Below are 15,239 nucleotides of genomic sequence, written 5' to 3'. Positions count from 1 at the left end.
CCTTTAAATAAATATTAATTCAGCCTCACCCCACCTGCCGAGAGAGAGGAATAAGCAAATCCATAAAGGGGAAACTGAGGCACGAATCTCCTGAAATCTCTGCCATGTGCTAAGATGAAGGTTGGCACAGGGCACCAGTGAGTGGCTGCGGTAGCAATGGGTACGACCAGTCACCAGCCACGGAAGGGGTAGGAGCAGGGGTCTGGGGGCCTCACCCCCACCTCACGGCATCTGGAGAGGCTTCAATGGTGGCAGCTTTCCCTCCTCAGGCTCCTGTTTGAACCTTCAGAGCAGTGACAAGGCCTCAGCCAGCTCTGAGGAGCACAGAAGCATGGGACAATAGTCAGACACCCGGGACAAGTCTGACAGTGCTACCTTCCCTCCTGGGGCTCATTCCTGACCTGCTGTGTGACCTCAGGCAACCCACTTAGCCTTTCTGAGCCTCAACGTCCTCATTCACAAAAGGGGGACCTTACCTGTCCCCCAGGGCTGCTAAGCAGGCAAAACAGAACGTGAAAGTACTTGGTTCCCCGAAATGAGGATGCAGGACTAGGAGGGATGGGATTGTTATTCGCATCCCAGTGATTCCCCGAGGGGACCAGGGAGGCGAAAGTTACTGCAAGGCGTGGTCAGGGTCCAGTACCCCCAAGCCTGCCGTCCTGCACCTGAGGGTGACTCCTGCATCCTTGAACGTTCTCCTCTCCCAGGTCCTTCCTGACCCGAGGCCAGGAAAGACTTGTTCCCTCAGGAGATCTTTACCCAGCACAAGCCACACGCCCAGCAGGCCCCCAGGTGTGGTGGAAAGCATCAAAGGCCGGGGAAAACGGTCCCCACCATCCAGGAGCTTGCAAAGGAGATGGGGGCCGAAGAGGTTAACCCACCGCCCAGGGCAGAGTTCGCAGAAGGGTTTACGCCCCTTTCTGTAATTTCATTTTGGCTCTACACGTTCTCCCCTGGAGGCTTAGTGGCCTGGCTGATGGCACAGAGTTCTCAAAAGAAAGGAGACTAACCGATTGAGCGCCTACTGTGTGCTACAAGGGCATTGCCTCACACAATCCTCACGCAGAGGTCCGAGGTGGGCTCTGTGAGTCTCATCTTACAGGTGAGGTCAAAGAGGCTCATGCGGGGAGATTCTCCAAGATCGTACAGCCAGGAGGCCACCAGGCCAACAGTCAAAGTCTGCCTGGCTCCCAAGCCAGAGTTTTTTCCAACACAAAGCTGAAGAGTTCAAAGTTTGGGGCCTTATGAGGATTTTCTTTCATTTCTTCTCTGGAAGCCAGTCCAAATTTGGAAAGCAAATCTTTGGACAGGAAACTCCGACTTTCGCCTAAATCTCAACCATCCCCCAGCTCTTTCTTCCCTCTGCAGACAGTACCAGGCAGACTTACAGACAGAAGGACAGGAGGGAGAAACACTTCGTAAATAAAGAGAGATCAGATCAACAGCAAAGCTTCTTCTGGTCAAAGGGGAAATGGATTTTTAATAGAAAATGGAAGTTATGGGCTTGGTTGTGATGTGACAGACGCCCAGACTTAAACCCCTTTAATCTTCTCCGCCGGTTAACATGGAGCACCACCCTGATGCCGTGTTTCATAAAACAGGCTCCAAATGGCTGGGAGATTAGAAGCGTAGAAATAGCACAGCAATATTTTTAAACCAGAAATCGCCCCCAGGCATTTGGGCTGCCCCAGGGTCACCCCTGAAACCTAAATATCCATCGCATCAACTTGTCCGTCTGCCCCGCGCTGTCTGGCCATCGGGATTAGTTTGGCGAAGGAAACTCAACACCCACGCAGTCGACACCCAGGGGCCCCCCACCCCGCCTGCCCGGGTTGGGATGGAGGTGTCTGGCCAACTGAGGCTTCCACCCAGGTGCACTTTGAATTATCCCCATGTCATCGTCTCCAATCATCGTAGATGACAACCTGAGGGGACCGAAATGTTAGCGCCTCACCACCTCCACAGGGAGAAATGAGTCACTTCTTCTCTCCCTTTACAATATTTAGTCTCATTCACTGGATCTTTCATCCAGGAGCATCTGCCAGTGCTGGAGTCCCTGCCACCTGCACCCACCCGAGAGATGGGCAAGAGCCTGCAAGGGGTATCCAGCCCCGGGCACGGGGAGCGTGGCTGGATGGTAGCAGCGGGGATGAGGGGCGGGCAGGGCTCCCCTGCAGGCCTATGAGCTCCCCGTCTTGGTCACCACTCTGTCCCCTGGGCCTAGCATAGCACTAGGCACTTAGCACAGTGGTTAAATGCCCAGACTCTGGTGCCAGGCTCCCCAGGCTTGAATCCTTGCTCTGCCCCTTACAAGCAGGGTAACTGCAGGCAAGTTACCTCGCCTCTCTACACCTTGGTTTCCTCATCTATAAAATGGGGGTGACTGTATCTACTTCAAGGTTGTTAGATTGGATGAGTTAATATGTATGACAGTTTCCGGTACATATAAGTGGTAGAGGTAACCACCTAAGTATTCATTGCTGTTGTTATAAATATTATCATGATAGCAGACAGGCAGGAACTATATCCCACAACAAATACCTCTCACCAATGACGATCACGATGGCAACTTCAGACAGCAGTTTTCAAACATTACTATGCATAAGAACCACCTGGAGACCTTGTTAAACATGCACGTCCTTAGATACCAGATTCACTGAGTCTGTCGTAGGGCCAGGGAACTCTGTTTCTGAGGCAGGTGGTCCTCTGTCTACACTCAGAGTAATGCTCCCTAGGAAAAAGGTTTGCCATACCGGACTTCAATCCACTCTCCCAACAACAGACCATTCTCATGGGCTTGGCAGACAGAACCTCAGCACCTCATTAAGTAACTTAATTTGGTGATCGAGTTAATGAAAGAATAATGGTGTGATCAATAAACAGAGCATTGCCACAGCTACACGGCTCCCGGGCCACACACAGAGCTGTGGTTGTTTTAATGCAGATGTGAGGTTTCTCAGATTAATATGCAAGGTTGATTACTCCGCTGCATCTCCACACAAAGGTTTTCATAAAAGAGATGTATTATTTGTCTTCACTCTGTTCTTATTCCATAGTTGGAAAAACCGGGTCCAGAGGGGATCAGCCAGTGGGGTCTCAGGTCAACCACCATGTCCATCCAAAACTCAGGAGAGGACCAGGGAGACGGGGTCTGGCCCTTCCCTCAGAAAACCCCGTTATGGTGTGTTCACACCTCGGAGACAGTCGGAGTCTAGATTCTGAGGAGGGGAAGGGCCGGTCTCCCCAGACAGCATCTGAGCATTTACAGGCAACCAGAACTGGTTGTGCAGCTGGACCAAGTCCCAGACCTTCTGTCCCCAAACCCGGCACACTTGCTTTACCTCTACACTCACCATCCTCAAGGCCACAATTTCTTTGCAGCACTAATTGTGTGCCAGGCCCTGTGAGAAGCCCTTTCCTTCCATTACAGTGCATTTAATCCTTATGACCACCCTCTAACGTAGCTACTGCCCAAGACCTCATTTTACAGATAAGAAAACGGGACCTTCAAGAGATCGAGTAATTTCCTAGGTGGCACAGCCAGGGCTGACAGAGCAGCATTTGAAACCCAGGCCTCCCTTACTCCGGCTGTGTCTCTCAACGGGAGCGCTACATTCTACTCTCAGAGTGTCTCCAAGCTGTGATCATCCTATAAGGTGGGTTTCTGATGAAAGAGAGCCCTTTGGGGAATGACAATTCTGAATTATTTGGGACTGCCCCAGGCATCAGACATTTCATCCCTAATCATCCTTCCCTGCCCTCCACTATATCCTCCTTACTCTAGTGACTAAAATAACCAAAAAGTATCCCCCCAGTTGCCAAACAGCCCTAAGGAAACAGTACCACCCCAATGAGAAGCACTGCTCCAGTGCCCAAGTGGTCACCTCTGTCCATCAGAAACAGGTTTTTTTTTTTCTTAAGATTCTTAGCACAAACATAGTTCCTGTAACCAGCAACCAGAAACCTCTGAGATCCAGTAAATATCAGTCATCCTTCAACCTACAAGGCCCCTCACCATCAGCTCCAGGAGAAGTTATGAGCAACAGCTGACAGTCAAACAGACTCTTTAATCTTCCAGCTCCTTCTAGACAGGGCCTGTCAAAGGAACGCCCCTTATGGCCAGAAAGGTCTTTCCTGGGAGTCGGCTCAGACAGCACAGTTGTCCCCAGAGATTCCTAGATTTAGACTGTTCACACTGGAGGGACTTAAGAGATTATTTTGTTCGATCTCCTCCATTTACAGATGGGGAGAGTGAGGCCTGGAGAGTCATTTGCCCCAGGTGCACAGCTGGCCAGCATCCTGGCTGGGACCAGACCCCCGTCTCCACCGCTCTTGCAACTCTGGCCGCTCCACTTTCAGATCCCAGCAACCCAGGCACGGAGGGCATCATGGAGAAAGGGAATGATGTCGTAGGAGGGAGCGTTAGAGGGACCAGGGCTGCTGGCTGCCCAGAGGAGAGGGCTCAGGTGGGCAGTTCATCTGTCTACAAGTAGTCAAAGTGTCATCAGGTAGAAAGAAGAGGGTTTCACCTGGATTTATGTGGCCTAAAAGGTAGGAGCAGAGCCAGTGAGTAGAAGGTACAGGACCAAGAAAGTGGCTGACTGTAAGGGTGAGAGCTGTAATAGCTCCCTGGCCAGGAATGGCCTCCTTGAAAGGAAGGAGTTTCCAGTGGCTGGAAGTGCTGTAGCAGAGGAAGAACAACGCTGGTGGGACAGTGCAGAGGGGATCAGACAGCTGATTAGGGGACGGATTCCATGTCCCTGAAGGTGCCTTCCAACCTGGAAGATTTTGACCCATGGCTGTCACACCCCCAGAGCAGGTCCCCCACTCACCTTCTCCCCCATGGCTCTGGGAGGCCACCCTAGATACAGGGTGTCCATGACCCTGAGTCAGCTGGGTTCTCAGGGCCTGGATTCCAATAATCGCTGTGACCTCAAACAAGGTGACCCAAGGTGGGACCCTGTGCCTACTCCCCTTCCCACAAAAAAACTGTGGAGTCCCAGCAGGGAGAACACCCTCAGGGGCGTGTCCAGAGGATTATGGACTAAACGGTACATCTAAGGACCTGGGGAGGGAGCAGAGGTAAGCTCCTCCCACTGCCCCCAGGCACTGGGGCCACAGGGAATCTGCCAAGTCTAGTCCATGAAGACGCTGGCAGCCTGGCTTTGTCTCATCAGCTGTTCCCCATGTTGATGAAAAGCAAAGGCTAGGAAAATTCTCCATATGTGTGAGGCCCAGGGAGGGGGAGACAGTCACACACAGCTGTGAGACCTTCGTTGTTCCTGTATCATGAGATGACAGTAATTATACCTCATTTCAGCAGAGCATTTATAAGGCCAAAACTGATTTGCTGTGGCTTTTACATGTGTGTGTTTATATGTTGCCCTCTTCAGTTTACAAAGCATTGTCACACGCTATACCATTGTATGGCCTTCACCCTTTTTGTGCATATGCGACAGCAGTCGCTCTGGGGGACAGCCAGGACTGGGGTTATTTTGCCCATTTTGCAGATTGGGAAATAGAGGCACATGAACTATTAGGTAACGTGCCTATATTAGACAGCTGAGCTTTGTTTTCTAGGTCTATGGTCAATGCTTCTTCACACACACACACACACACACACACACACGGAGTTTAATGGAGATGCAACTTGCCTTTGAATAACTGTTCTTAATGAAGACGGTGACCTTGGAAACTCAGTGCAAACAGCGTATAGAGCAAGGGCATGGGGAAGTGGGGCAGGGGGTGGCTGAACGGATGAGGGGATAGCAGCTGGATGGCAGGGGTGGTGCCCAAGGCTAATGCTATTCATGCGAAAGCAGCACAGGACAAACAGCTGTTAAACAGGGCACACAGGCTGCTGTGCCACAGCCCCGCACCCCGCCACTCATGGGACCCACAGGCCACAACCTGCCATGAGCAGCAACTGACCTCTGGGTCATATGCTGCTTCCCTGGGTCATATGGCTGACCGGGTTACGGAGGGAGGAGTGGTCCAGGGATCCCCAAGGTCAGGGGCTGCCAAGGGTGTTCTCTATACATGAAACTACCTGAAAAACAGCAAAGTTCATCCTAGCAGGGAAAGACAGAAATCCATCCAGCTACAAGGTATGGGGGCTCACCCTGTGCAGCCCATGTACATAGGTTTATGGCATTAAATCAGTTCTTACCGTGTCCAGTCATGGTAGAGCTTTATCAACCAACCCCAGCCTTCCTTTGGTAGGTATGAGACTGGCCTTTGCCTCACCCTCAAATCCAAATCTGGAGCCAACCTGTGCCCTCACCTTTTCTACAACTGCCACCAGCTGTGGCTGGGGAAGGGAGTGTGCTGGGTGCTCCCACCCCACGCCACCCCAGGGACACCCAGGCGGCTGCATGGCCTCAGCTATCTGGCTGAGGACGGGTCCTGCAGGCTACGCAGCTGATAGGTGATAGAAGGAAGCTGTGACGCCCCCTGCCCTGGCCACCATTCAGCCTCTCTCACTGCTACAAAGTCTAAGTCCATTGGCTTGGCCCAAACTGTGGCTCATTAGTACCACCATTCGGGACAGAAGTAGATGCTCTGCTCTCGGGGGGAAGGGGGTTGAAGCTGGGAGTAGTGCAGAAAAAAGAAGAGGTCTAAGGTTTATTGAAAACGAGTTATATTCTAGGTACTTCATATGCATTAGCTCCTTTAATCCCATTTCATAGCTGGAGAAAGGGAGGTTCAGAGAGGACCAAGGTCACATACTAAGTGCAGAGCCAGGATGCAAATGAAGGGTTTGCCTTGACTCCGAATATCCACTGCACCATCGAATTGCAATCTTTTTTATTTTTCTTCACAATTCTAGTATATAAAATGCTCTGGTTGGAAGAACTGGGGGAGGAGGGCTTGAAGCTCTGCCCACTGGCCCTCTCCCTCTCTCCCTCCGGCCATCCCCCGAGGCTCTACCCAACACCTTAGGGTTCCACCCCCACCTCCTTCAGAAACCTCTGTGGGCTCTGGTGGACCAGGGCTCTCCCAGATCATTAGATGTGCAGAAAAACACTCTGGGAGGCCTTGGAGCTGCACCTGCCAGGGTGGGATTTGCCCAGGGCCCCGGAAATGCAGACAGAATCATTCCCGAAGCCACACACCCCCCCCCCACTGTGGGCATCCCAGCTGGCTCTCTGGGAAGCAGCACTCCAGCTGCCCTGAACTGTGTGCTCTTCAAGCATTACTCCCAACTCTTTATACACCCATCGTCTGACCACAGTGCCTGCCTTTCACCGTGCCCCCACCACTGCATGTGACAGAAGGCGTCTTAACAATGGTAGAAGCAGCCGCTGGGGGCTCTTCCCCTCACAGGCCACAACCCCCTCCCAAGCTGGACACCGACAAACCAGCGGGGTGAAAGAGCATTTTGCCTCACTTGATACCCTCTTCCCATCAGTTGCTGCTTCTCCACCCACTGACCACAGCCCTAAGCATCCTCCATTCTGGGGGTGCACTCACCAGAAAACAAATGTTGGCCCTGGATCCCCAAAGCAGGTGTGCCCCTCTCTTCTTCCTGCAGTACAAGAGGCGCAACCCACACCCAAAGTTTGGTCTGCCTTCGGGTGTCTCTGCCGCCGGTCACCCATCCCACCCCAGTTGCAAGCTCGGGGGCTGCCTTGCCAGAAGAAAAACTCAGTGCTGAGCCCCTGTAGGCCTAGAACTCAGAGGCAAGAGAGAAGCACTACCCAAAACATCATCCTTCTCCCCACTCTTGCCCCACCCCCATTCCACAGAAGGAAAAGCCACTGCCTGGCTGCAACTGAGGCTGAGATCAAGATGCGGCTACTCAGAGGGTGAGGAGGCTCTTGGCCTGGCTAGGTGAGCATGCAAATCTGTATGCAAATTATATGCAAATCCAGGGCCTGCCCTTGGGTTCCTGGCACCCTGTCATGTCTGCTGCCTGTGGCTCACCCCATTCGTGCACCTGGGTGCTGGTTAGAATCTACTGAGCTAGGGGCTGAGAAAGCACTTCGGAAGCTGGGGGCGTTTCCTTTTGACTGTTTCCAATGCCCCCAAGAAACACCTCCTCCAGGATCACGTGGGAGGGAAGAATCTCCCAGCTTGGTACCCATACCCCCCAAAAAAGCTCTCTGAACATCCACCCTCCCTTCAACTCATCCACAAATAAAATCGTCCTTCACCAAGCTGAGCAGCAAGTCACAAGGGGGACCAAGCAAGTCACAAGGGTGGAATTCCTGAAGACCCGGAGAAGGTAAGGGGGACTGGAGGTCTGCACCCCTCTGACAAAAGCCAACAGCCCATGAGGTGCCCTGTGCAGACAACCACCCTGTGCCCGGGGGGGGGGTGCGCAAGCATCGCTGGGCCAACCCCACCCTCCACCCCTGCCATTTGCTTGCCCACCTTCTCTCGATTCTTCAATCTGAGAAAAATAAGCCTATTCAGCCAGTCTACTGGGATCTGCTCAACTTACGCGCTGCCTTTGGGTCAACTGCTTACTTGCTTTTTGTTTCTAATTGAGCTCCCCAGTCTGCTGCAGAAATATATTCAAGGCAGCTGACTTTGATGCCCAGAAATAAGAAGCATCTGAAAGGTTTGTCGGGCATCAAGGCAATCCCATTCTCCCCCATGTTATCCTAGCACCCAGGGCCTCTCTGCCTACCTACCCGCTCCCCAACGTTCACTGGTCTTTCACCTCCTTCCCCTAAGTTGTGTTTGCCATTTCGAGATTTAAAAAACACATTCCCTGAGTGCCCACCCCCCTTTTAATTAGACTCTGAACAGAGTGTTAGAGATTTTCTTAATGGCTTGTCGAAGGCTTTTAGTTTGGTCTTCTCTGGAGAGAAGAACCATGAGTCCCCATCCGAGAGGTTGGGGGGGCAATGAAAAAATCAATGCACCCCATTATTTTGGCTTTTAGAAAACAGGAATTTTAGTGCCGGGGAAGCTTGCTCTTTTACACAGTAAAAATGCAATTGCAGGCAACACAGATGCTGGCACGCTGGATGGAACAAGGGAGACAGCCTCGCTGGGGTTCCTCTGGCTGCCCGAACCTGGATTTGTTTTGGCAATAATAAGGCAGTTATTGAAGACTCGACAACCGATTATTAAAACACCTTCCCAGTTTAGTTCTGGAGAATCAGTCTGAGCTCAGGCTTCATCAAAAAAAAAAAGGTATTTCGAGAGGAATGGAAAGAACAGACGCTTAAAACACATTCAATAACTGCTTAATTCCATCCAGAGGACGCTCCATCTCATCTTGTTTTCTCCTCCCTCTCTCTCTGCCTCCTCCCCCTCCTCACAGATGGACGTACAAATTATTGCAAGAGGATATTGTTTTCTGTAACAGCCTCCAACATTCACATTTACATTTTCCTTGGTGCCGCGGGGGTGACAGGCAACGGGAGAGAAAATACACCAAACCCCATCTTCGCCGCTCTCACCACATCAACATCCTCCCCCAGCCGCCTCCGCCGCCACCACGCCGCCCCGAGCAGAACAGGCCCCGGGGACCAGCCTGGCACCTAAGACCCAATTAAGGCACGAAGGAAAAGAAAGGCCTGTCTGGCAAGTCGCCCTGGCGCCCAGCGCAGATGCTGGAGCCTCTGAATGGCAGGGGCGCGGGAGCTCTGCAGACCCAAAGGCCACTTAGGTGCCGCCTCACCTGGCACCTCCAGCCTCCCGCAGGCCCAAGGCCAGAGCTACTGGCTTCTCCTGTTGGAGAGGACTTTGCCCCTCGGGCCGTCCTGCCGCCTTCTGGGCCTTTCTCCAACCCCATCCCCATCTGCCCCTTCCCTATCAAATAGCTTGGGCTTCATTTATTAATGGCCGGCTTCTGGAAGGGGGAGGGGAGAGTCCATCAGGTATTTGCTAGGGGGCCTCGACTCCCGGGGAATGGGCTGCTCTGGAAGAGGTCTCCGGAAAGGGGGTGGGAGGTGTGTGTGGACAAGGCTGGTCAAGAGTGTGGGAGCAGCTCCAGCCTGTGCTTCCTCGCCCGACAAAATGGAAAGGGGTGGCGGGTGGAGAGGGAACTAGCCAGAGAGAAAGCTGCCTCTCCTCACCTTATGTATTTTTAATATTAATGTAATTAAAGCTGCGAGCCGAGCCAGCCTGCGGGGCGGAGGGAAGCAGGAAGAGCCTGGGGAGAGGGAGACTGCGGGTGGGGGGCCCGGGGGAACAGGAGGCAGGCTGCTTGCTCCGCGGACGGACGGGGTATAAGAGGGTGCTGTGCGGGGTCAAGGGGTTAATCAACCTAGACCAGCCTTGGTGTGTCACCCCGTGGACCCCGCTGGGTCAGAGAAACTCAACTACTTTGTCCACGATTCAGGGGCCAGCCCTCGCCCCGCACCTCAGCAGCATCTTGGCCTTCAGTCTGGCTTTGACCGGGCGGTACTTACAAATAAAATAGGGTCACCCTCCTCCCCCAAAGCCACGAGATACTGCAGTCAGCTCCGGCAGGTTGCAGACTCCAGACCCCTGGGGCGTCGGCAAGGAATGACCGGACCCGTCCGGGAGCGCCAACCCTCTGCTGGATTGCCCTTCCCCCATCGCCTAGGGGTCAAGAGTTGCAGCTGGGCCGGGGCACCCGCCTGGGCAAAGGGGGTTGAGGCCGTCCCCCAGGGCGCGAAGGAGAAAAGTTAGAGGGCTGCACAGGTAAAGCTGAGCTCGTAAGAGCGTGTGTGCTTCTCAGCGCAAGGGCGCCGAGTTCGGCCGCCTCATCTCCCGCCATCTGTGCGCCCGGGGGCACGTCCTCTGCGATCGCCTGGAAGCCCGACAGCCGGGGACTGCCTGATCCCGACTCGGTGCCCAGGTGATTCTGGTTGGAAATGTCTGACCGCTTCCAACCCCCCAATCCCGGCTACCTCGAGGATCAGGTGCGCAGCGCTCCGGCAGCAGGTCTGGACATGCCGGACACCTGGACCCACCCTTAGCAACGCCTTCTCTCCGGGGAAAGCGACACGCGCCCCCCCGCAACCCAAGATTCGTCCCCATGTCCGCGGACCAGGAGCCGAAGCGCAGACTCTCGCACCTTGGGGCGCGCTGCCTGAGGTGGCCAGGCGGCGCAGCCAAGCCGGGGCTAGTGCCCGGGGCAGTGGGGCTGGACGAAGGCGACCTCTAGGTTTGGAGAACAAACTTGCTATTATAGGGAGCCCAGGTCTCGGGACCCCCGGCTCTCCCCGCCCTGCATCCAGCCAGGGCGCGGATAAGCGCGGTGCGGTGCGATGCAGGGGGTCCGGGGCGGCGGAGGGGCGCGCGGTGGCAGAGAGGGAGTAAGCCGCGGCCCGGTTCCGCCAGCACTCCCAGGTGAACAGTCACGGCCTAAGGAACCCTCGACTCAGAGGGCACCCCGGGGTCCCAGCGCCACCCAGCCGCAGGCAGCGGGCAAGGGGCTGGGGGAAGGGTCCGGGCAGAACGGCGGCCCGGCAACGAGCGGGGAGATGAGGGGCTGTCTCACCACCTCCCCGCCGGGCGCGCCCCAAAAAGGCAGGCGCGGGTAGCTGGCGGGGCGGTCCAGGGCGGACTCTTACCTGGCCGCTCCCCGGGTGCCTGCCCCTCCCCCGCTGCGCCCCATCCGCGGCCCCGCGCCGGGGTCCGTCCCCCCACCCACCCACCCCCCGCCCCGGGCACCTGGACCCCGCCGGGCACTCCGCCTCGCCGCCAGCCTCGCGCACCGCGGCCCCGCCGCCTCCGCCGCCCTGCCGCCCGCGCGGGTCTCACCTTTGTGTAAAGAGTCCAGGAGCAGGAGGAAAGTTACCAGCCACATGCCATAAAGAGGCCCTATTCTCCGGGGAGGTGGTCCTGTGGCCGGCCGTGCGGCAGCGCCTCTCCCCCGCTCAGCGCGCTCCCAGCCGCCCGCACTCCGCGCCCCGCTCTCTCTGCTCCTCAGCCCAGCGCTCGGCGGCGGCGGCGGCGGCTCCTCCCTCCTCGGCTCCCTGGCTCCTGTCATCCGCGGGGCTGGGCTAGGCGCCGCTCTCCCCGCCCCCCCGCCTCCCCCCCGCGGCACCCCGGCCGGGGAGCGCCGCGCGAGCCCCGAGCCCACACGGCCCCCAGCCCCACAAGCCCAGGCACAGGGGCGGCGGGGGCCCGGACCGTACGGCCCGGACCAGTTTTCGCCGTCTGAGAGGCGAGGGGTCCCCGCCACCCACCGGCTCCGAGCCTGCGGTCGCACACAGGCGTGTGTCATACATGTGCCAAGAGACCGCCCTGCTCGGGCCAAGGGCGCCCCGTGTCTCCTGGCCCAGTCACCTGGGGCCAAGGCAGCCTGCCTCTTTCGACTCAGTTTACCCCCTGGGGTGGGGGAGCATGGATGCTGGGAGTAAAACCCAGACTGAGACCCCTTGGTGCCGGCCCGGGTTACTCCCCACCTCCAAGCTGAAAGCTGCCTGCCCTTCCAAGCCCCAGTTGCCTGTGCGAGCCTGCCTCGTGGGAAGCCCCGCTGAAGCCCACCACCCCACCACTCTGCGGGAATTTTCCTCACACTGGGCACACTGTGATTACTCAGACATTATTGTCAATAAATAGTTCAATGTCAGCTGTATCTCGTGTATCTTCCTCCTTCATCCTCATCTGTCCCCCCCTACCCCACAGCTTTGTCACTAAGCAGAAATTGGTTTATTCCTTATGTCAATCTGCATAAAGTCGTCATAGAATTGAATAGGGCTGGAGTGAGGTATCTTCTCAGTTACAAAATGAATGTTGAGCACCTGCTGTGTGCCGGGCAGCAGGTTAGGCACGGGGGCCCAAGGCATTTACTCTTTAAAATATGTTAAAATATACATGATATAAAATGTACCATTTTAACTGTATTTAAGTGCACTCTTCAGTGGCATTTAGTACAACATTCTCAGTGTTGTGTAACCATCACCACTACCCATTTCCAGAACTTTTCATCATCCAAACAGAAACTCTGTACCCATTAAACAATAACTCCCTATTCCCCAGCTCCTGCTAACCACTAATTTACTTTTCTGTCTCTGAATTTGCCTCTTTTGGGTACTTCCCTTAAGTGGAATCATACTATATTTGTCCTTTTGTGTCTGGCCTCTTTCACTTAGCATAACGTCTTCAACGTTCCTCCATGTTGTCACATGTCAGAATTGTATTCCTTTTCATAGCTGAGTAACACCCATTGTATGTACAGACCACATTTTGTTTATTCATTTGTCAGCGGACACTTGGGTTGCTTCCACCTTTTGGTGATTGTGAATAATGCTGCCATGAACATGGGTGTACAAGTATCCCTTCGAGACCCTGCTTTCAACTCTCTGGGGAGTGGTAATTGCTGGATCATATGGTAATTCTATTTTTAACTTTTTGAGGAACTGCCAGGTGCATTTACTTTTTTTGTATAGTACTTTCAGAGTTTAAAGGGCTCTCACCTGCAATTGCTCCGTGTAATCCTCACAATATCCTTTGAAGCTTTATCACTCCCCATTAAAACAGGTGAGAAAAGCGAGGCTTCGCTTGTTCAAGGTCACCCAGTTTGTATCACAAACAAGACCGGAACCCAGGTCTCCAGACACCAGGGCGGCCCTGCTTGCTCTGCACGGTGCTGCCTGCCCTCGTGGCCCAGCTGCGTGATGTGAAGTCACCACTCCAAAGTGGATGCTTTTTCACTAGGTGTTCTGCCCTCTGTGAACACAGGCTCAGAACAGAGACATGGGGCAGACTGCAACAGGTGTTTGAGATGACCCAGCCCAGCCCTCCGCTTTACAGATGAGGAAGATGAGGCCCTGAGCGGGGAGGCGATGGACCTGCCTGGGGTCAGGCAGGCAGCGACAGAGCCCAGCCGTCTCCAGTCTTCTGGCTGATAGCTTCCCTCACCACCGCCAGCTTACTGGGCTCATTCTTCCGTCCTGTTCCTCCCCTTCTAAAGGAGATGGTTGCTGAGAGGAATCCAGTTATTTTAAACTAAGCCTATTGACCCAGGGCACCTGGTCAGGCCATGCCTAAAATAAGCTGCTAAGTCAGACAGGATGAAAGGGGCTGCTGTCTGTTGGGAGGAGACGGGCCCTGAATGCGCCTGGGGGTGTCAGCACAGCTGCTCGAGCCCCACATGCTGGAAGGAGAGAGGGGGACCCTCCGCTCTCCATTTACCTGAAGTACCTCCTCTATCCTAAGTGTCCCTTTTATGCTGGTTACACCTGAGGGCCTTTCAGGGACCACAACACTGTGTGTAGAGAGTCAGGTGTTACCCGAAGGGTGAGGTCATTCACTGTCTCCTGAAGAGGCCGAGTGGATGTGGGGAGCAGGGGTGGGCAGGTGAGGCGGGCAGACTCGGGACTCTCTAGCACAAGGAGGCTCTCTCTGTATATAATGTCATGGTTAAGAGCACGACTTCAGAGCCAGAGATTAGATCTCAGCCCAACTCTGCCATTTACTAGCTGTGCAGTCTTGGGGAATTAATGTGTGCCGACCCCCGTTCCCTCGCCTGTAAAGTGGGGACAGCCACAGCATCTGCCTCGGAGACCTGTTGTGAGGATTAAATAAGACAAGCCCCGCGGCTAGCACGCAGTAAGCACAGTAAATGTATATATCACTAATGTTATTGGCTTTTGCTCAGAGGACCTTGAACTATAGGGGGTGGGGGAGGGAATAGCTCAATGGGAGGGGACGTTGGGATGACATCCTGCAGTCCCTATGGCAACAAGGCCAGAATTCAGGAGTTGGGAATCCAGGAAGAGGCCCCAGAAACATGGAGAAAAGGTGTGCTTGAGGCTGGAAGGGCATAGAGTGACTGTCAGCAAGGAAAGGACCTGAAAACAGACAGTCCATATGCTTTTTGTATTTTCCATTTCCTAGGTTTTGTTCCTGCTTAGTATTTAGGAAAATATCTTTGCAAGTGACAGTCTGGCTCAGATGTGTTCCTAAGTCCCCTCTTAACTGGAGTTGTACTTGGGGAGCTATGGCAGAGTCAACAACAAGCACAGCAAGGGAACTCCAGGGAAGAGAGTGGGATGCTTGTTTCACCCACGCCCACGCCAAACCCTGATGCTCTCCTCCCAGGGCTGACATTTTGGAGGGGCTAATTTTTTATTTTGATAAAAGGGACAATTCCTTCAAAGTCCCAACTTGGATGGAAGCCCTCACACCCACACACAAATATATGCACACCAATGTGAGAACAAACACAGTTGCCCAGGCAAACATCCATGTGTACAGGTAAACATAAATACTTAATGACAGGCACACCTGTGCTCAGATGCAATTTGAATACAATCCAAAAATCCTGCATTGACACCTTTGCATATGCCCTAATACATTTG

The 15,239-nt window shown here is 54.3% G+C and overlaps 1 protein-coding gene across 1 annotated transcript in view; it reads right to left on the bottom strand.

Moving 5' to 3' along the window:
- Positions 1 to 11,922, bottom strand: part of DSCAML1 (DS cell adhesion molecule like 1) — a 342,988-nt gene extending 331,066 nt beyond the window's left edge. The window contains exon 1 of the mRNA XM_027082210.1: positions 11,692 to 11,922. Coding sequence (XP_026938011.1) covers positions 11,692 to 11,920 — 229 coding nt within the window. The 5' untranslated portion in view covers positions 11,921 to 11,922. The remainder of the gene's footprint in view (positions 1 to 11,691) is intronic.
- Positions 11,923 to 15,239: the final 3,317 nt, after the last annotated feature.

The sequence above is a fragment of the Aethalodelphis obliquidens genome, unplaced genomic scaffold (assembly GCF_003676395.1).
Source record: "Aethalodelphis obliquidens isolate GAN/ISIS:26980383/991018 unplaced genomic scaffold, ASM367639v1 scaffold46, whole genome shotgun sequence".
NCBI lineage: Eukaryota > Metazoa > Chordata > Mammalia > Artiodactyla > Delphinidae > Aethalodelphis > Aethalodelphis obliquidens.
This window is presented reverse-complemented; position numbering and strand designations above follow the sequence as displayed.